Source organism: Oncorhynchus keta, unplaced genomic scaffold (assembly GCF_023373465.1).
Source record: "Oncorhynchus keta strain PuntledgeMale-10-30-2019 unplaced genomic scaffold, Oket_V2 Un_scaffold_713_pilon_pilon, whole genome shotgun sequence".
NCBI lineage: Eukaryota > Metazoa > Chordata > Actinopteri > Salmoniformes > Salmonidae > Oncorhynchus > Oncorhynchus keta.
Window position 1 is genome coordinate 147265 of NW_026290991.1, and position 22489 is coordinate 169753.

Below are 22489 nucleotides of genomic sequence, written 5' to 3' on the forward strand. Positions count from 1 at the left end.
ATCTATATGTGTCTGTGTGTGTATAGATCTATATGTGTCTGTGTGTATAGATCTATATGTGTCTGTGTGTGTATAGATCTATATGTGTCTGTGTGTGTATAGATCTATATGTGTCTGTGTGTGTATAGATCTATATGTGTCTGTGTGTATAGATCTATATGTGTCTGTGTGTATAGATCTATATGTGTCTGTGTGTATAGATCTATATGTGTCTGTGTGTATAGATCTATATGTGTCTGTGTGTGTATAGATCTATATGTGTCTGTGTGTGTATAGATCTATATGTGTCTGTGTGTGTATAGATCTATATGTATATAGATCTATATGTGTCTGTGTGTGTATAGATCTATATGTATATAGATCTATATGTGTCTGTGTGTGTATAGATCTATATGTGTCTGTGTGTGTATAGATCTATATGTGTCTGTGTGTGTATAGATCTATATGTGTCTGTGTGTGTATAGATCTATATGTGTCTGTGTGTGTATAGATCTATATGTGTCTGTTGTGTGTATAGATCTATATGTGTCTGTGTGTGTATAGATCTATATGTGTCTGTGTGTGTATAGATCTATATGTGTCTGTGTGTGTATAGATCTATATGTGTCTGTGTGTGTATAGATCTATATGTGTCTGTGTGTATAGATCTATATGTGTCTGTGTGTGTATAGATCTATGTGTCTGTGTGTATAGATCTATATGTGTCTGTGTGTGTATAGATCTATACGTGTCTGTGTGTGTATAGATCTATACGTGTCTGTGTGTATAGATCTATATGTGTCTGTGTGTGTATAGATCTATATGTGTCTGTGTGTGTATAGATCTATATGTGTCTGTGTGTGTATAGATCTATATGTGTCTGTGTGTGTATAGATCTATATGTGTCTGTGTGTGTATAGATCTATATGTGTCTGTGTGTGTATAGATCTATATGTGTCTGTGTGTATAGATCTATATGTGTCTGTGTGTGTATAGATCTATATGTGTCTGTGTGTGTATAGATCTATATGTGTCTGTGTGTGTATAGATCTATATGTGTCTGTGTGTGTATAGATCTATATGTGTCTGTGTGTGTATAGATCTATATGTGTCTGTGTGTGTATAGATCTATATGTGTCTGTGTGTGTATAGATCTAGATATGTGTCTGTGTGTATAGATCTATATGTGTGTCTGTGTGTGTATAGATATAGATCTATATGTGTCTGTGTGTGTATAGATCTATATGTGTCTGTGTGTGTATAGATCTATATGTGTCTGTGTGTGTATAGATCTATATGTGTCTGTGTGTGTATAGATCTATATGTGTCTGTGTGTGTATAGATCTATATGTGTCTGTTGTGTATAGATCTATATGTGTCTGTGTGTATAGATCTATATGTGTCTGTGTGTGTATAGATCTATATGTGTCTGTGTGTGTATAGATCTATATGTATTCACCTGTCTGTGTGTGTATAGATCTATATGTGTCTGTGTGTGTATAGATCTATATGTGTCTGTGTGTATAGATCTATACGTGTCTGTGTGTGTATAGATCTATATGTGTCTGTGTGTGTATAGATCTATACGTGTCTGTGTGTGTATAGATCTATATGTGTCTGTGTGTGTATAGATCTATATGTGTCTGTGTGTGTATAGATCTATATGTGTCTGTGTGTATAGATCTATATGTGTCTGTGTGTGTATAGATCTATATGTGTCTGTGTGTGTATAGATCTATGTGTCTGTGTGTATAGATCTATATGTGTCTGTGTGTGTAGATCTATATGTGTCTGTGTGTATAGATCTATGTGTCTGTGTGTGTATAGATCTATATGTGTCTGTGTGTGTATAGATCTATACGTGTCTGTGTGTGTATAGATCTATATGTGTCTGTGTGTGTATAGATCTATATGTGTCTGTGTGTGTATAGATCTATATGTGTCTGTGTGTGTATAGATCTATACGTGTCTGTGTGTGTATAGATCTATACGTGTCTGTGTGTGTATAGATCTATATGTGTCTGTGTGTGTATAGATCTATATGTGTCTGTGTGTATAGATCTATATGTGTCTGTGTGTGTATAGATCTATATGTGTCTGTGTGTGTATAGATCTATATGTGTCTGTGTGTGTATAGATCTATATGTGTCTGTGTGTGTATAGATCTATATGTGTCTGTGTGTATAGATCTATATGTGTCTGTGTGTGTATAGATCTATATGTGTCTGTGTGTGTATAGATCTATATGTGTCTGTGTGTGTATAGATCTATATGTGTCTGTGTGTGTATAGATCTATATGTGTCTGTGTGTGTATAGATCTATATGTGTCTGTGTGTGTATAGATCTATATGTGTCTGTGTGTGTATAGATCTATATGTGTCTGTGTGTGTATAGATCTATATGTGTCTGTGTGTGTATAGATCTATATGTGTCTGTGTGTATAGATCTATATGTGTCTGTGTGTGTATAGATCTATATGTGTCTGTGTGTGTATAGATCTATATGTGTCTGTGTGTGTATAGATCTATATGTGTCTGTGTGTGTATAGATCTATATGTGTCTGTGTGTGTATAGATCTATATGTGTCTGTGTGTATAGATCTATATGTGTCTGTGTGTGTATAGATCTATATGTGTCTGTGTGTGTATAGATCTATATGTGTCTGTGTGTATAGATCTATATGTATATAGATCTATATGTGTCTGTGTGTGTATAGATCTATATGTATATAGATCTATATGTGTCTGTGTGTGTATAGATCTATATGTATATAGATCTATATGTGTCTGTGTGTGTATAGATCTATATGTGTCTGTGTGTGTATAGATCTATATGTGTCTGTGTGTGTGTAGATCTATATGTGTCTGTGTGTGTATAGATCTATATGTGTCTGTGTGTGTATAGATCTATATGTGTCTGTGTGTGTATAGATCTATATGTGTCTGTGTGTGTATAGATCTATATGTGTCTGTGTGTGTATAGATCTATATGTGTCTGTGTGTATAGATCTATATGTGTCTGTGTGTGTATAGATCTATACGTGTCTGTGTGTGTATAGATCTATACGTGTCTGTGTGTGTATAGATCTATATGTGTCTGTGTGTGTATAGATCTATATGTGTCTGTGTGTGTATAGATCTATATGTGTCTGTGTGTGTATAGATCTATATGTGTCTGTGTAGATCTATATGTGTCTGTGTGTGTATAGATCTATATGTGTCTGTGTGTGTATAGATCTATATGTGTCTGTGTGTGTGTAGATCTATATGTGTCTGTGTAGATCTATATGTGTCTGTGTGTGTATAGATCTATATGTGTCTGTGTGTGTATAGATCTATATGTGTCTGTGTGTGTATAGATCTATATGTGTCTGTGTGTGTATAGATCTATACGTGTCTGTGTGTGTATAGATCTATATGTGTATAGATCTATATGTATATAGATCTATATGTGTCTGTGTGTGTATAGATCTATATGTGTCTGTGTGTGTATAGATCTATATGTGTCTGTGTGTATAGATCTATATGTGTCTGTGTGTGTATAGATCTATATGTGTCTGTGTGTGTATAGATCTATATGTGTCTGTGTGTGTATAGATCTATATGTGTCTGTGTGTGTATAGATCTATATGTGTCTGTGTGTGTATAGATCTATATGTGTCTGTGTGTGTATAGATCTATATGTGTCTGTGTGTGTATAGATCTATATGTGTCTGTGTGTGTATAGATCTATAGATAGATCTATATGTGTCTGTGTGTGTATAGATCTATATGTGTCTGTGTGTGTATAGATCTATATGTGTCTGTGTGTGTATAGATCTATATGTGTCTGTGTGTGTATAGATCTATATGTGTCTGTGTGTGTATAGATCTATATGTGTCTGTGTGTGTATAGATCTATGTGTGTAGTCTGTGTGTGTGTGTATAGATCTATACGTGTCTGTGTGTGTATAGATCTATATGTGTCTGTGTGTGTATAGATCTATATGTGTCTGTGTGTGTATAGATCTATATGTGTCTGTGTGTGTATAGATCTATATGTGTCTGTGTGTGTATAGATCTATATGTGTCTGTGTGTGTATAGATCTATATGTGTCTGTGTGTGTATAGATCTATATGTGTCTGTGTGTGTATAGATCTATATGTGTCTGTGTGTGTATAGATCTATATGTGTCTGTGTGTGTATAGATCTATACGTGTCTGTGTGTGTATAGATCTATATGTGTCTGTGTGTGTAGATCTATATGTGTCTGTGTGTGTATAGATCTATATGTGTCTGTGTGTGTATAGATCTATATGTGTCTGTGTGTGTATAGATCTATATGTGTCTGTGTGTGTGTAGATCTATATGTGTCTGTGTAGATCTATATGTGTCTGTGTGTGTAGATCTATATGTGTCTGTGTAGATCTATATGTGTCTGTGTGTGTATAGATCTATATGTGTCTGTGTGTGTATAGATCTATATGTGTCTGTGTGTGTATAGATCTATATGTGTCTGTGTGTGTATAGATCTATATGTGTCTGTGTGTGTATAGATCTATATGTGTCTGTGTGTGTATAGATCTATATGTGTCTGTGTGTGTATAGATCTATATGTGTCTGTGTGTGTATAGATCTATATGTGTCTGTGTGTGTATAGATCTATATGTATATAGATCTATATGTGTCTGTGTGTGTATAGATCTATATGTGTCTGTGTGTGTATAGATCTATATGTGTCTGTGTGTGTATAGATCTATATGTGTCTGTGTGTGTATAGATCTATATGTGTCTGTGTGTGTATAGATCTATATGTGTCTGTGTGTGTATAGATCTATATGTGTCTGTGTGTATAGATCTATATGTGTCTGTGTGTGTATAGATCTATATGTGTCTGTGTGTATAGATCTATATGTGTCTGTGTGTGTATAGATCTATATGTGTCTGTGTGTGTATAGATCTATATGTGTCTGTGTGTGTATAGATCTATACGTGTCTGTGTGTGTATAGATCTATATGTGTCTGTGTGTATAGATCTATATGTGTCTGTGTGTATAGATCTATATGTGTCTATATGTGTCTGTGTGTGTATAGATCTATATGTGTCTGTGTGTGTATAGATCTATATGTGTGTGTGTGTGTATAGATCTATATGTGTCTGTGTGTGTATAGATCTATATGTGTCTGTGTGTATAGATCTATATGTGTCTGTGTGTGTATAGATCTATATGTGTCTGTGTGTGTATAGATCTATATGTGTCTGTGTGTGTATAGATCTATATGTGTCTGTGTGTGTATAGATCTATATGTGTCTGTGTGTGTATAGATCTATATGTGTCTGTGTGTGTATAGATCTATATGTGTGTGTGTGTATAGATCTATATGTGTTGTGTGTGTAGATCTATATGTGTCTGTGTGTGTATAGATCTATATGTGTGTGTGTATAGATCTATATGTGTCTGTGTGTGTATAGATCTATACGTGTCTGTGTGTGTATAGATCTATATGTGTCTGTGTGTATATAGATCTATGTGTGTGTGTGTATAGATCTATATGTGTCTGTGTGTGTATAGATCTATATGTGTCTGTGTGTGTATAGATCTATATGTGTCTGTGTGTGTATAGATCTATATGTGTCTGTGTGTGTATAGATCTATATGTGTCTGTGTGTGTATAGATCTATATGTGTCGTGTGTATAGATCTATATGTGTCTGTGTGTGTATAGATCTATATGTGTCTGTGTGTGTATAGATCTATATGTGTCTGTGTGTGTATAGATCTATATGTGTCTGTGTGTGTATAGATCTATATGTGTCTGTGTGTGTATAGATCTATATGTGTCTGTGTGTGTATAGATCTATATGTGTGTCTAGTGTGTGTATAGATCTATATGTGTCTGTGTGTGTATAGATCTATACGTGTCTGTGTGTGTATAGATCTATATGTGTCTGTGTGTGTATAGATCTATATGTGTCTGTGTGTGTATAGATCTATATGTGTCTGTGTGTGTATAGATCTATATGTGTCTGTGTGTGTATAGATCTATATGTGTCTGTGTGTGTATAGATCTATATGTGTCTGTGTGTGTATAGATCTATATGTGTCTGTGTGTGTATAGATCTATATGTGTCTGTGTGTATAGATCTATATGTGTCTGTGTGTATAGATCTATATGTGTCTGTGTGTGTATAGATCTATATGTGTCTGTGTGTGTATAGATCTATATGTGTCTGTGTGTGTATAGATCTATATGTGTCTGTGTGTATAGATCTATATGTATATAGATCTATATGTGTCTGTGTGTGTATAGATCTATATGTGTCTGTGTGTGTATAGATCTATATGTGTCTGTGTGTGTATAGTGTATAGATCTATATGTGTCTGTGTGTGTATAGATCTATATGTGTCTGTGTGTGTATAGATCTATATGTGTCTGTGTGTGTATAGATCTATATGTGTCTGTGTGTGTATAGATCTATATGTGTCTGTGTGTGTATAGATCTATATGTGTCTGTGTGTGTATAGATCTATATGTGTCTGTGTGTGTATAGATCTATATGTGTCTGTGTGTGTATAGATCTATATGTGTCTGTGTGTGTATAGATCTATATGTGTCTGTGTGTGTATAGATCTATACGTGTCTGTGTGTGTATAGATCTATATGTGTCTGTGTGTGTATAGATCTATACGTGTCTGTGTGTGTATAGATCTATATGTGTCTGTGTGTGTATAGATCTATATGTGTCTGTGTGTGTATAGATCTATATGTGTCTGTGTGTGTATAGATCTATATGTGTCTGTGTGTGTATAGATCTATATGTGTCTGTGTGTATAGATCTATATGTGTCTGTGTGTGTATAGATCTATATGTGTCTGTGTGTGTATAGATCTATATGTGTCTGTGTGTGTATAGATCTATATGTGTCTGTGTGTGTATAGATCTATATGTGTCTGTGTGTATAGATCTATATGTGTCTGTGTGTGTATAGATCTATATGTGTCTGTGTGTGTATAGATCTATATGTGTCTGTGTGTGTATAGATCTATATGTGTCTGTGTGTGTATAGATCTATATGTGTCTGTGTGTGTATAGATCTATACGTGTCTGTGTGTGTATAGATCTATATGTGTCTGTGTGTGTATAGATCTATATGTGTCTGTGTGTATAGATCTATATGTGTCTGTGTGTATAGATCTATATGTGTCTGTGTGTGTATAGATCTATATGTGTCTGTGTGTGTGTATAGATCTATATGTGTCTGTGTGTGTATAGATCTATATGTGTCTGTGTGTGTGTATAGATCTATATGTGTCTGTGTGTGTATAGATCTATATGTGTCTGTGTGTGTATAGATCTATATGTGTCTGTGTGTGTATAGATCTATATGTGTCTGTGTGTATAGATCTATATGTGTCTGTGTGTGTATAGATCTATATGTGTCTGTGTGTGTATAGATCTATATGTGTCTGTGTGTGTATAGATCTATATGTGTCTGTGTGTGTATAGATCTATATGTGTCTGTGTGTGTATAGATCTATATGTGTCTGTGTGTATAGATCTATATGTGTCTGTGTGTGTATAGATCTATATGTGTCTGTGTGTGTATAGATCTATATGTGTCTGTGTGTATAGATCTATATGTGTCTGTGTGTGTATAGATCTATATGTGTCTGTGTGTGTATAGATCTATATGTGTCTGTGTGTGTATAGATCTATATGTGTCTGTGTGTATAGATCTATATGTGTCTGTGTGTGTATAGATCTATACGTGTCTGTGTGTGTATAGATCTATATGTGTCTGTGTGTGTATAGATCTATATGTGTCTGTGTGTGTATAGATCTATATGTGTCTGTGTGTGTATAGATCTATATGTGTCTGTGTGTGTATAGATCTATACGTGTCTGTGTGTGTATAGATCTATATGTGTCTGTGTGTGTATAGATCTATACGTGTCTGTGTGTGTATAGATCTATATGTGTCTGTGTGTGTATAGATCTATACGTGTCTGTGTGTGTATAGATCTATATGTGTCTGTGTGTGTATAGATCTATATGTGTCTGTGTGTGTATAGATCTATACGTGTCTGTGTGTGTATAGATCTATATGTGTCTGTGTGTGTATAGATCTATATGTGTCTGTGTGTGTATAGATCTATATGTGTCTGTGTGTGTATAGATCTATATGTGTCTGTGTGTGTATAGATCTATATGTGTCTGTGTGTGTATAGATCTATATGTGTCTGTGTGTGTATAGATCTATATGTGTCTGTGTGTGTATAGATCTATATGTGTCTGTGTGTGTATAGATCTATATGTGTCTGTGTGTGTATAGATCTATATGTGTCTGTGTGTGTATAGATCTATATGTGTCTGTGTGTGTATAGATCTATATGTGTCTGTGTGTGTATAGATCTATATGTGTCTGTGTGTGTATAGATCTATATGTGTCTGTGTGTGTATAGATCTATATGTGTCTGTGTGTGTATAGATCTATATGTGTCTGTGTGTGTATAGATCTATATGTGTCTGTGTGTGTATAGATCTATATGTGTCTGTGTGTGTATAGATCTATATGTGTCTGTGTGTGTATAGATCTATATGTGTCTGTGTGTGTATAGATCTATATGTGTCTGTGTGTGTATAGATCTATATGTGTCTGTGTGTGTGTATAGATCTATATGTGTCTGTGTGTGTATAGATCTATATGTGTCTGTGTGTGTATAGATCTATATGTGTCTGTGTGTGTATAGATCTATATGTGTCTGTGTGTGTGTATAGATCTATATGTGTCTGTGTGTGTATAGATCTATATGTGTCTGTGTGTGTATAGATCTATATGTGTCTGTGTGTGTATAGATCTATATGTGTCTGTGTGTGTATAGATCTATATGTGTCTGTGTGTGTATAGATCTATATGTGTCTGTGTGTGTATAGATCTATATGTGTCTGTGTGTGTATAGATCTATATGTGTCTGTGTGTGTGTATAGATCTATATGTGTCTGTGTGTGTATAGATCTATATGTGTCTGTGTGTGTATAGATCTATATGTGTCTGTGTGTGTATAGATCTATATGTGTCTGTGTGTGTATAGATCTATATGTGTCTGTGTGTGTATAGATCTATATGTGTCTGTGTGTGTATAGATCTATATGTGTCTGTGTGTGTATAGATCTATATGTGTCTGTGTGTGTGTATAGATCTATATGTGTCTGTGTGTGTATAGATCTATATGTGTCTGTGTGTGTGTATAGATCTATATGTGTCTGTGTGTGTGTATAGATCTATATGTGTCTGTGTGTGTATAGATCTATATGTGTCTGTGTGTGTATAGATCTATATATGTATTCATCTGTCTGTGTGTGTATAGATCTATATGTGTCTGTGTGTGTATAGATCTATATATGTATTCACCTGTCTGTGTGTGTATAGATCTATATGTGTCTGTGTGTGTATAGATCTATATGTGTCTGTGTGTGTATAGATCTATATGTGTCTGTGTGTGTATAGATCTATATGTGTCTGTGTGTGTATAGATCTATATGTGTCTGTGTGTGTATAGATCTATATGTGTCTGTGTGTGTATAGATCTATATGTGTCTGTGTGTGTGTATAGATCTATATGTGTCTGTGTGTGTGTATAGATCTATATGTGTCTGTAGATCTATACGTGTCTGTGTGTGTGTAGATCTATACGTGTCTGTGTGTGTATAGATCTATATGTGTCTGTGTGTGTATAGATCTATATGTGTCTGTGTGTGTATAGATCTATATGTGTCTGTGTGTGTATAGATCTATATGTGTCTGTGTGTGTATAGATCTATATGTGTCTGTGTGTGTATAGATCTATATGTGTCTGTGTGTGTATAGATCTATATGTGTCTGTGTGTGTATAGATCTATATGTGTCTGTGTGTGTATAGATCTATATGTGTCTGTGTGTGTATAGATCTATATGTGTCTGTGTGTGTATAGATCTATATGTGTCTGTGTGTGTATAGATCTATATGTGTCTGTGTGTGTATAGATCTATATGTGTCTGTGTGTGTATAGATCTATATGTGTCTGTGTGTGTGTAGATCTATATGTGTCTGTGTGTGTAGATCTATATGTCTGTGTGTGTATAGATCTATATGTGTGTGTGTGTAGATTCTATGTGTCTGTGTGTGTATAGATCTATATGTGTCTGTGTGTGTATAGATCTATGTGTGTGTGTGTGTGTTATAGATCTATATGTGTCTGTGTGTGTAGATCTATATGTGTGTCTGTGTAGATCTATATGTGTCTGTGTGTGTATAGATCTATTTGTCTGTGTGTGTATAGATCTATATGTGTCTGTGTGTGATCTATATAGATCTATATGTGTCTGTGTGTGTATAGATCTATTTGTGTCTGTGTGTGTATAGATCTATATGTGTCTGTGTGTGTGTAGATCTATATGTGTCTGTGTAGATCTATATGTGTCTGTGTGTGTATAGATCTATTTGTGTCTGTGTGTGTATAGATCTATATGTGTCTGTGTGTGTATAGATCTATATGTGTATCCACCTGTCTGCCTGTGTATAGATCTATATGTGTGTGGTACCTGATTAATGCCGTGTGTGCGTGTGTGTGTGTGTGTGTGTGTGTATAGATCTATATGTGTGTAGTACCTTATTAATGCTGTGTGTGTGTGTATAGATCTATATGTGTGTGTGTGTGTGTGTGTGTGTGTGTGTGTGTGTGTGTGTGTGTGTGTATAGATCTATATGTGTGTGGTGTGTGTAGTACCTGATTAATGCCGTGTGTGTGTGTGTGTGTGTGTGTGTGTGTGTGTGTGTGTGTGTGTGTGTGTGTGTGTGTGTATGTGCGTAAAGATCTATATGTGTGTGGTGTGTGTAGTATCTGATTAATGCCGTTGTGTGTGTGTGTGTGTGCGTAAATATCTATATGTGTGTGGTGTGTGTAGTATCTGATTAATGCCGTGTGTGTGTGTGTGTGTGTATAGATCTATATGTGTGTGGTGTTTGTAGTATCTGATTAATGCCGTGTGTGGGCGTGGGCGTATAGATCTATATGTGTGTGGTGTGTGTAGTACCTGATTAATGTGTGTGTGTGTGTGTGTGTGTGTGTGTGTGTGTGTGTACCCTGGTTCATGTTGTAGACTCCTCCATTGCTCCACATGTTCTCTGAGGGGGAGGAGTAGTGAGAGCCTGGGGGCGGGGCTGACGTGCTGCCTGTGTACCTGCGGAACACACAATCAACCAATCAGAGGGAGGCAAGCTCAGAGACAGTAGGTCACATACAGAGGACTTTGACGTGTCTAGCAGGGAAAGAGGTTTGATACCACGATAAAGAGGAGGATAGATAGCAGATAAATAACAGCTTTAGGAACAACAGAAGGGAGAGAAAGTGAAAGAGAAGGAAGGAGAGAGAGGGAGGAAGCAGAATTGTAAAAGGAAAGAAAAAACAAGGGAATGGTAGAATGTCCATGCTGTGCTGACCTGAAGAAATGACAGAGAGAGAGAGAGAGAGACAGTATAGTGTTGTTGTTGACTTGGAGAGAGAGAGAGAGAGAGACAGTATAGTGTTGTTGACTTGGAGAGAGAGAGAGAGAGACGGTATAGTGTTGTTGACGGTATAGGAGAGAGTTGTTGAGAGAGAGAGAGACAGTATAGTGTTGTTGACTTGGAGAGAGAGAGAGAGAGAGAGACGGTATAGTGTTGTTGACTTGGAGAGAGAGAGAGAGACAGTATAGTGTTGTTGACTTGGAGAGAGAGAGAGAGAGAGACAGTATAGTGTTGTTGACTTGGAGAGAGAGAGAGAGAGTATAGTGTTGTTGAGAGAGAGAGAGAGAGAGAGACGGTATAGTGTTGTTGACTTGGAGAGAGAGAGAGAGAGAGAGAGACGGTATAGTGTTGTTGACTTGAGAGAGAGAGAGAGAGAGAGAGACAGTATAGTGTTGTTGACTTGAGAGAGAGAGAGAGAGAGACAGTATAGTGTTGTTGACTTGAGAGAGAGAGAGAGAGAGACGGTATAGTGTTGTTGACTTGGAGAGAGAGAGAGAGAGAGAGAGTATAGTGTTGTTGACTTGAGAGAGAGAGAGAGAGAGACGGTATAGTGTTGTTGACTTGGAGAGAGAGAGAGAGAGAGAGAGAGTATAGTGTTGTTGAGAGAGAGAGACAGTATAGTGTTGTTGACTTGGAGAGAGAGAGAGAGACAGTATAGTGTTGTTGACTTGAGAGAGAGAGAGAGAGAGAGAGAGGGGTAGAGAAGAGGGGTAGAGAAGAGGGGTAGAGAGTGCCTCTGACCTGAAGAAGGGGTTCTTGAGATCCAGCAGGTTGCTAGACTTGCTTCCTGTCTGGTCCACCTGGGCCACCATACTGATGTCATAGCTCTGTCTGGGAGCACAGGTCAGATGAATCCTTTAAGAGGGTACCTTGGCAGGTGTGTTCAGTGTGGATGTGACCTGTTTAGGTGTACAGGTGGATGTGACCTGTTTAGGTGTACAGGTGGATGTGACCTGTTTAGGTGTACAGGTGGATGTGACCTGTTTAGGTGTACAGGTGGATGTGACCTGTTTAGGTGTACAGGTGGATGTGACCTGTTTAGGTGTACAGGTGGATGTGACCTGTTTAGGTGTACAGGTGGATGTGACCTGTTTAGGTGTACAGGTGGATGTGACCTGTTTAGGTGTACAGGTGGATGTGACCTGTTTAGGTGTACAGAGTGGTGGATGTGACCTGTTTAGGTGTACAGGTGTGACCAGTGTGGATGTGACCTGTTTAGGTGACCTGTTTAGGTGTACAGGTGGATGTGTACAGGTGGATGTGACCTGTTTAGGTGTACAGGTGGATGTGACCTGTTTAGGTGTACAGGTGGATGTGACCTGTTTAGGTGTACAGGTGGATGTGACCTGTTTAGGTGTACAGGTGGATGTGACCTGTTTAGGTGTACAGGTGGATGTGACCTGTTTAGGTGTACAGGTGGATGTGACCTGTTTAGGTGCACAGGTGGATGTGACCTGTTTAGGTGCACAGGTGGATGTGACCTGTTTAGGTGCACAGGTGGATGTGACCTGTTTAGGTTTGAGTGGTGTTACCCAGGGGATGTGACCTGTTTTTAGTGGTAAAGTTACAGGTGGATGTGACCTGTTTAGGTGCACAGGTGGATGTGACCCAGGGTGTGTGACCTGTTTAGGTGTGTGAGTGGTAAAGTTACCCAGGGGTGTGTGACCTGTTTAGGTGTGTGAGTGGTAAAGTTACCCAGGGGTGTGTGACCTGTTTAGGTGTGTGAGTGGTAAAGTTACCCAGGGGGTGTGTGACCTGTTTAGGTGTGTGAGTGGTAGAGTTACCCAGGGGTGATGTGACCTGTTTGTGTTGAGTGGTGTTACAGGTGGATGTGACCTGTTTAGGTGCACAGGTGGATGTGACCTGTTTAGGTGTGTGAGTGGTAAAGTTACCCAGGGGTGTGTGACCTGTTTAGGTGTGTGAGTGGTAGAGTTACCCGGGGTTGTGTCTCACCTCTTGTTAGCGATGAGTGTTGCAGTGCCAGACAGGGTGTCTCCTGCCTTGGTGAAGAGAGGGGACTGGAGCAGACAGCGGACCTGGTACCAGTGGGTCAGAGGCTCCGTAGGAGAGGTGGAGAGCCACACTGTTACCCTGGACACACAGTTAGATAAACACACAGATGGACCCACACACCCAGTTAGATAAACACACAGATGGACCCACACACACACAGTTAGAGAAAACACACAGATGGACCCCACACACACACAGTTACAGTGGGGCAAAAAAGTATTTAGTCAGCCACCAATTGTGCAAGTTCTCCCACTTAAAAAGATGAGAGAGGCCTGTAATTTTCATCATAGTTACACTTCAACTATGACAGACAAAATGAGGGAAAAGATCCAGAAAATCACATTGTAGGATTTTTAATGAATTTATTTGCAAATTATGGTGGAAAATAAGTATTTGGTCAATAACAAAAGTTTCTCAATACTTTGTTAAATACCCTTTGTTGGCAATGACAGAGGTCAAACGTTGTCTGTAAGTCTTCACAAGGTTTTCACACTGTTGCTGGTATTTTGGCCCATTCCTCCATGCAGTTCTCCTCTAGAGCAGTGATGTTTTGGGGCTGTTGCTGGGCAACACGGACTTTCAACTCCCTCCAAAGATTTTCTATGGGGTTGAGATCTGGAGACTGGCTAGGCCACTCCAGGGCCTTGAAATGCTTCTTACGAAGCCACTCCTTCGTTGCCCGGGCGGTGTGTTTGGGATCATTGTCATGCTGAAAGACCCAGCCACGTTTCATCTTCAATGCCCTTGCTGATGGAAGAAGGTTTTCACTCAAAATCTCACAATACATGGCACCATTCATTCTTTCCTTTACACGGATCAGTCGTCCTGGTCCCTTTGCAGAAAAACAGCCCCAAAGCATGATGTTTCCACCCCCATGCTTCACAGTAGGTATGGTGTTCTTTGGATGCAACTCAGCATTCTTTGTCCTCCAAACAGGACGAGTTGAGTTTTTACCAAAAAGTTATATTTTGGTTTCATCTGACCATATGACATTCTCCCAATCTTCTTCTGGATCATCCAAATGCTCTCTAGCAAACTTCAGACGGGCCTGGACATGTACTAGCTTAAGCAGGGGGACACGTCTGGCACTGCAGGATTTGAGTCCCTGTGTTACTGATGGTAGGCTTTGTTACTTTGGTCCCAGCTCTCTGCAGGTCATTCACTAGGTCCCCCCGTGTGGTTCTGGGATGTTTGCTCACAGTTCTTGTGATCATTTTGACCCCACGGGGTGAGATCTTGCGTGGAGCCCCAGATCGAGGGAGATTATCAGTGGTCTTATATGTCTTCCATTTCCTAATAATTGCTTCCACAGTTGATTTCTTCAAACCAAGCTGCTTACCTATTGCAGAATCAGTCTTCCCAGCCTGGTGCAGGTCTACAATTTTGTTTCTGGTGTCATTTGACAGCTCTTTGGTCTTGGCCATAGTGGAGTTTGGAGTGTGACTGTGAGATTGTGGACAGGTGTCTTTTATACTGACAACAAGTTCAAACAGGTACCATTAATACAGGTTAATTAATATGAGTGGAGGACAGAGGAGCCTCTTAAATAAGAAGTTACAGGTCTGTGAGAGCCAGAAATCTTGCTTGTTTGTGGGTGACCAAATACTTATTTTCCACCATAATTTGCAAATAAATTCATTAAAAATCCTACAATGTGATTTTCTGGATTTTTTCCCTCATTTTGTCTGTCATAGTTGAAGTGTACCTATGATGAAAATTACAGGCCTCTCTCATATTTTTAAGTGGGAGAACTTGCACCATTGGTGGCTGACTAAATACTTTTTTGCCCCACTGTAGATGGACCCACACACAGTCAGATGGACAGTCAGATGGACCCACACCCACACACACACACACACACACACACACACACACACACACACACACACACGGACACACACACACACACACACACAGATGCACACACAAAAGATGAAGGAAAGCAGGTCAATTAAGACTGACAAGAGTTTACACAACACACACAGGGGACTCACGCTGAGCCGATGAAAGCCACGTCAAACCAGAAGGCCAGACCATGGACCAGACCTGATGTCATCATGTGGAACTTAAAGGGAATCTCCATCCTGAGAGAGAGAAGAGAGGAGAGAGAGAGAGGGGAGAAAGAAGAGAGAGAGAGGGGAGAAAGAGGAGAGGGGAGAAAGAGGAGAGGGGAGAGAGAAAGGGGAGAAAGAGGAGAGAGAAAGGGGAGAAAGAGGAGAGAGAAAGGGGAGAAAGAGGAGAGAGAAAGGGGAGAAAGAGGAGAGAGAAAGGGGAGAAAGAGGAGAGAGAAAGGGGAGAAAGAGGAGAGAGAAAGAAGAGAGAAAGAGATGGAGAAGTTTAAGTGGACTAAACTCTCAGCAGTAACCTCAGTCACCACAACCCTCAGACTAAACACAACATCAGGCCCTGGATTCATAACCAGTCTCAGAGTGCTGATCTGGGATCAGCCCCCCTGTCCATTCATTATCATCTAAAATAGGCTAAATTGATCCTGGATCAGCATTCCTACTCCAAGTCTCTTTCTGAAGGAGAGAAGAGAGCTCTCTAAATACTACAGGCCCCAGAAGGAGAGCTCTCTAAATGCTACAGGCCCCAGAAGGAGAGCTCTCTAAATACTACAGGCCCCAGAAGGAGAGCTCTCTAAATACTACAGGCCCCAGAAGGAGAGCTCTCTAAATACTACAGGCCCCAGAAGGAGAGCTCTCTAAATACTACAGGCCCCAGAAGGAGAGCTCTCTAAATACTACAGGCCCCAGAAGGAGAGCTCTCTAAATACTACAGGCCCCAGAAGGAGAGCTCTCTAAATACTACAGGCCCCAGAAGGAGAGCTCTCTAAATACTACAGGCCCCAGAAGGAGAGCTCTCTAAATACTACAGGCCCCAGAAGGAGAGCTCTCTAAATACTACAGCCCCCAGAAGGAGAAATACTACAGGCCCCAGAAGGAGAGCTCTAAATACTACAGGCCCCAGAAGGAGAGCTCTCTAAATACTACAGGCCCCAGAAGGAGAGCTCTCTAAATACTACAGGCCCCAGAAGGAGAGCTCTCTAAATACTACAGGCCCCAGAAGGAGAGCTCTCTAAATACAGGCCCCAGAAGGAGAGAGGAGGCGATGGACTCACCTGTGCAGATCCCCCTCTTTCGCGTCCAGGAAGTTGACAGTGTATTTGACAGACTTGGACATGAGGATACGGATATCAAAGGTGTCCTGAGAGACAGAGAGAGAGAGAGAGAGAGACAGAGAGACAGAGAGACAGAGAGAGAGAGAGACAGAGAGACAGAGAGAGAGAGAGAGAGAGAGAGAGAGACAGAGAGACAGAGAGAGAGACAGAGAGAGAGAGAGACAGGAGAGAGAGACAGGAGAGAGAGACAGGAGAGAGAGACAGGAGAGAGAGACAGGAGAGAGAGACAGGAGAGAGAGAGAGAGAGAGAGAGACAGAGAGAGAGAGACAGAGAGAGAGAGAGAGAGAGAGAGAGAGAGAGACAGAGAGAGAGAGACGAATGTACTTTGGTGCAAAAAGTGCAAATTAATCACAGAACAACAGCAAAGGACCTTGTGAAGATGCTGGTACAAAAGGTACAAAAGTATCTATATCCACAGTAAAACGAGACCCATATCGACATAACCTGAAAGGCCGCTCAGCAAGGAAGAAGCCACTGCTCCAAAACCACCATAAAAAAGCCAGACTACGGTTTGCAACTGCACATGGGGACAAAGATCGTACTTTTTGGAGAAATGTCCTCTGGTCTGATGAAACAAAAATGGAACTGTTTGGCCATAATGACCATCGTTATGTTTGGAGTTAAAAGGGGGAGGCTTGCAAGCTGAAGAACACCATCCCAACCGTGAAGCACGGGGTGGCAGCATCATGTTGTGGAAGAAGAACACCATCCCAACCGTGAAGCACGGGGGTGGCAGCATCATGTTGTGGAAGAAGAACACCATCCCAACCGTGAAGCACGGGGGTGGCAGCATCATGTTGTGGTGGTGCTTTGCTGCAGGAGGGACTGGTGCACTTCACAAAATAGATGGCATCATGAGGCTGGAAGTTATGTGGATATATTGAAGCAACATCAAGAAATCCGCCAGGAAGTTAAAACTGGGTCGCAAATGGGTCTTCCAAATGGACAATGACCCCAAGCATACTTCAGAAATTGTGGCAAAATGGCTTAAGGACAACAAAGTCAAGGTATTGGAGTGGCCATCACAAAGCCCTGACCTTAATCCTACAGAATATTTGTGGGCAGAACTGAAAAAGCGTGTGCGAGCAAGGAGGCCTACAAACCTGACTCAGTTACACCAGCTCTGTCAGGAGGAATGGGCCGAAACGTTTGGCCCAAGTTAAACAATTTAAAGGCAATGCTACCAAGTACTAATTGAGTACATGTAAACTTCTGACCCACTGGGAATATGATGAAAGAAATAAAAGCTGAAATAAATCATTCTCTCTACTATTATTCTGACATTTCACATTCTTAAAATAAAGTGGTGATCCTAACTGACCTAAGGCAGGGAATGTTTACTAGGATTAAATGTCAGGTGTTGTGAAAAACGGAGTTTAAATGTATTTGGCTAAGGTGTATGTAAACTTCTGAATTCAACTGTGTGTATATAGTTTTTTTATTTTGATAATTGTTCTGAGTGACTTGGCTTCAGAAACATTCACCGTGTCAATCATGCCATTAAAGCATACTGAATTAGAGAGAGAGGAGGGGAGAGAGAACCTAATAGAATAGAGAGAGAGGAGGGGAGAGAGAACCTAATAGAATAGAGAGAGAGAGGGGGAGAGAGAACCTAATAGAATAGAGAGAGAGAGGAGGGGAGAGAGAACCTAATAGAATAGAGAGAGAGAGGAGGGGAGAGAGAACCTAATAGAATAGAGAGAGAGAGGAGGAGAGAGAACCTAATAGAATAGAGAGAGAGAGGGGGAGAGAGAACCTAATAGAATAGAGAGAGAGGAGGGGAGAGAGAACCTAATAGAATAGAGAGAGAGAGGGGAGAGAGAACCTAATAGAATAGAGAGAGAGGAGGGAGAGAGAACCTAATAGAATAGAGAGGAGGGGAGAGAGAACCTAATAGAAGAGAGAGGGGAGAGAGAACCTAATAGAAGAGAGAGGGGAGAGAGAACCTAATAGAAGAGAGAGGGGAGAGAGAACCTAATAGAAGAGAGAGGGGAGAGAGAACCTAATAGAATAGAGAGAGAGGGGGAGAGAGAACCTAATAGAATAGAGAGAGAGGAGGGGAGAGAGAACCTAATAGAATAGAGAGAAAAGAGAGAGGATGGGAGAGAGAACCTAATAGAATAGAGAGAGAGAGGGGAGAGAGAACCTAATAGAATAATAGAATAGAGAGGAGGGGAGAGAGAACCTAATAGAATAGAGAGAGGAGGGGAGAGAGAACCTAATAGAATAGAGAGAGAGGAGGGGAGAGAGAACCTAATAGAATAGAGAGAGAGGAGGGGAGAGAGAACCTAATAGAATAGAGGGGGAGGAGGGGAGAGAGAACCTAATAGAATAGAGAGAGAGAGAGGAGAGAGAGAATAGAGTTAAATAGAGAGAGAGAGGGGAGAGAGAACCTAATAGAATAGAGGGGGAGGGAACCAGGTGGGGGGGGGGGGGGTCTCACCACAATGGGTTGTCTGAAGTACTCGTCTACTGCAGCTTCTCTCAGCGATGACAGATCAACACCATGGAACGATGGCTGATACCTGACAGAGAGAGAGAGAGACCGTGGGAAGTGGCTTTAGTTAGTCGACGTAGTGGGAATTCAACATTTTTGTATAGTTGTAACAAAGGTCTGGTGAATCCCCCCCCCCAACACTTTCCAGGTGAAAATGAAGCTTTAATAATATAGTAAGTATATATAGTTCACCAGAAGTTGCATAAGTGAGTTAGACTGTAGCTTGTTAAATGAAGGTAAAAAGTAAAGTGAAAGGAGATTCACCAGAAGTTGGCCTTGGTGAACTGTTCCATGTATAACTGTTCATCTGTGAAGGGAGCCAGGTGGACGTCACCTAGAGTGGGGAACATGTTACCTAGGAGAGGAGAGAGAGTTAGGGCTGTCGGCAACACCTCTATACACCTGTTTACATTCCATTTCCTCATCCCCCTCTTTCTTTACTTCCATATCTCCTGTTCTCCATCCATCTTACCGTTGGGCTGTAATCCCACCCTCTCTCATCCATCCATCCATCCTTTCCACCCTCATCCATCACTTCCTCTATCCCTCCCTCACTCCACTCCACTCCTGGGAGGGCCCAACCACTCTCGTCCATCCATCCCTCCCGCATCGATCACCTCCCTCCCCCTCTCTCTCAGCTTTAACAACTTCTTGGCATGTAGGAAGCTCCCCAGCACTCCCTCCTCTCCTCCCTTCTCCCTCCCTCCATCCTCCTCCCTCCTCTCCCTCCCTCCATCTCTCTCCTCCCTCCCTCCCTCCCCTCCTCTCTCTCCCTCCCTCCATCCTCCCTCCTCTCTCTCCCTCCCTCCCTCCTCTCTCCATCTCCCTCCCTCCATCTCTCTCTCCTCCCTCCATCTCTCTCCTCCCTCCATCTCTCTCTCCTCACCGTTGGGTTTGAGGAACTTCTTGGCATGTAGGTAACTCTCCAGCATTCTCTCGTTGAAGAGCATGTATCCCATGGGTTCAGAGATGATGATGTCTACCTGCTCTGGTAGAGAGATCTCCTCCACCTTCCCTGCTATCACCACCACACGATCCCCCATTCCGTTGGAGTTTACCAGCACCTACACACACGGGGTTAGAGTGTGTATGTGAGATAGAGGCTCTCAGTGGAGGCTCTCAGTGTAGTCTAATTAACAACAACTTCATCACTAAGAATCACCACAATAACAATATATCACAGCAAAATAAACTAACCCACACTCATACTGTCAGTGTGGTAGGTGGTCAGTGTGGTGGTGGTCAGTGTGGTGGTTGGTCAGTGGTCAGTGTGGTGGTGGTCAGTGTGGAAGATGGTGGTCAGTGTGGTAGATGGTGGTCAGTGTGGAAGATGGTGGTCAGTGTGGTAGATGGTGGTCAGTGTGGTAGATGGTGGTCAGTGTGGTAGGTGGTGGTCAGTGTGGTAGGTGGTCAGTGTGGTAGATGGTGGTCAGTGTGGTAGATGGTGGTCAGTGTGGTAGATGGTGGTCAGTGTGGTAGATGGTGGTCAGTGTGGTAGGTCAGTGTGGTAGAGTGGTCAGTGTGGTAGTGGTGGTCAGATGGTGGTCAGTGTGGTAGATGGTGGTCAGTGTGGTGTGGTAGATGGTGGTCAGTGTGGTAGATGGTGGTCAGTGTGGTAGATGGTGGTCAGTGTGGTAGGTGGTGGTCAGTGTGGTAGTGGTGGTGTGTGGTCAGTGTGGTAGATGGTGGTCAGTGTGGTAGGTGGTGGTCAGTGTGGTAGGTGGTGGTCAGTGTGGTAGGTGGTGGTCAGTGTGGTAGATGGTGGTCAGTGTGGTAGATGGTGGTCAGTGTGGTAGTGGCGGTCAGTGTGGTAGATGGTGGTCAGTGTGGTAGATGGTGGTCAGTGTGGTAGTGGTGGTCAGTGTGGTAGATGGTGGTCAGTGTGGTGGTGGTCAGTGTGGTAGATGGTGGTCAGTGTGGTGGTGGTCAGTGTGGTAGGTGGTGGTCAGTGTGGTAGGTGGTCAGTGTGGTAGGTGGTCAGTGTGGTAGGTGGTGGTCAGTGTGGTAGGTGGTGGTCAGTGTGGTAGGTGGTGGTCAGTGTGGTAGGTGGTGGTCAGTGTGGTAGGTGGTGGTCAGTGTGGTAGGTGGCGGTCAGTGTGGTAGGTGGTGGTCAGTGTGGTAGATGGTGGTCAGTGTGGTAGATGGTGGTCAGTGTGGTGGTGGTCAGTGTGGTAGGTGGTGGTCAGTGTGGTAGGTGGTGGTCAGTGTGGTAGATGGTGGTCAGTGTGGTAGATGGTGGTCAGTGTGGTAGGTGGTGGTCAGTGTGGTAGGTGGTGGTCAGTGTGGTAGGTGGTGGTCAGTGTGGTGGTCAGTGTGGTGGTGGTCAGTGTGGTAGGTGGTGGTCAGTGTGGTAGGTGGTCAGTGTGGTGGTGGTCAGTGTGGTAGGCGGTCAGTGTGGTGGTGGTCAGTGTGGTGGTGGTCAGTGTGGTGGTGGTCAGTGTGGTGGTGGTCAGTGTGGTGGTGGTCAGTGTGGTGGTGGTCAGTGTGGTAGGTGGTGGTCAGTGTGGTGGTCAGTGGCGGTGGTCAGTGTGGTAGGTGGTCAGTGTGGTAGGTGGTCAGTGTGGTGGGTGGTGGTCAGTGTGTGGGTGTGGTGGTGGTCAGTGTGGTGGGTGGTGGTCAGTGTGGTCAGGTGGTGGTGGTCAGTGTGGTGGGTGGTGGTCAGTGTGGTAGATGGTGGTCAGTGTGGTGGTGGTCAGATGGTGGTCAGTGTGGTGGGGTCAGTAGGTGGTAGTGGTGGTCAGTGTGGTGGGTGGTGGTCAGTGTGGTAGATGGTGGTCAGTGTGGTAGATGGTCAGTGTCAGTGGTGTCAGTGTAGATGGTGGTCAGTGTGGTAGGTGGTGGTCAGTGTGGTAGGTGGTGGTCAGTGTGGTAGGTGGTGGTCAGTGTGGTGATGGTGGTCAGTGTGGTGGTGGTCAGTGTGGTAGGTGGTGGTCAGTGTGGTCAGTCAGTGTGGTAGGCGGTGGTCAGTGTGGTAGGTGGTGGTCAGTGTGGTAGGTGGTGGTCAGTGTGGTAGGTGGTGGTCAGTGTGGTAGATGGTGGTCAGTGTGGTGGTGGTCAGTGTGGTAGGTGGTGGTCAGTGTGGTAGGTGGTGGTCAGTGTGGTGGTGGTCAGTGTGGTAGTGGTGGTCAGTGTGGTAGGTGGTCAGTGGTGGTAGGCGGTCAGTGTGGTAGGTGGCGGTCAGTGTGGTAGGTGGTCAGTGTGGTAGGCGGTCAGTGTGGTAGGCGGTCAGTGTGGTGAGGTGGTGGTCAGTGTGGTGGTGGTCAGTGTGGTAGGCGGTCAGTGTGGTGGTG

General features: G+C 42.0%; 1 protein-coding gene across 18 annotated transcripts in view; it reads right to left on the reverse strand.

The window, feature by feature from the left end:
* Nucleotides 1-22489, reverse strand: part of LOC118383138 (histone-arginine methyltransferase CARM1-like) — a 37203-nt gene that overhangs the window by 12281 nt on the left and 2433 nt on the right. For all 18 annotated transcript variants that reach the window (XR_008134787.1, XR_008134784.1, XR_008134779.1 and 15 more), the window contains exons 6-13: nt 20086-20263; nt 19464-19554; nt 19146-19227; nt 16642-16727; nt 15515-15604; nt 13461-13598; nt 12249-12338; nt 11085-11182 (exon numbers count right to left, since the gene is read on the reverse strand). Coding sequence is in view for 2 of the 18 variants with exons in the window: in XM_052517351.1 (XP_052373311.1) it covers nt 11085-11182; nt 12249-12338; nt 13461-13598; nt 15515-15604; nt 16642-16727; nt 19146-19227; nt 19464-19554; nt 20086-20263 (853 nt within the window). In the remaining 16 variants the exon portion in view is untranslated. The remainder of the gene's footprint in view (nt 1-11084; nt 11183-12248; nt 12339-13460; nt 13599-15514; nt 15605-16641; nt 16728-19145; nt 19228-19463; nt 19555-20085; nt 20264-22489) is intronic.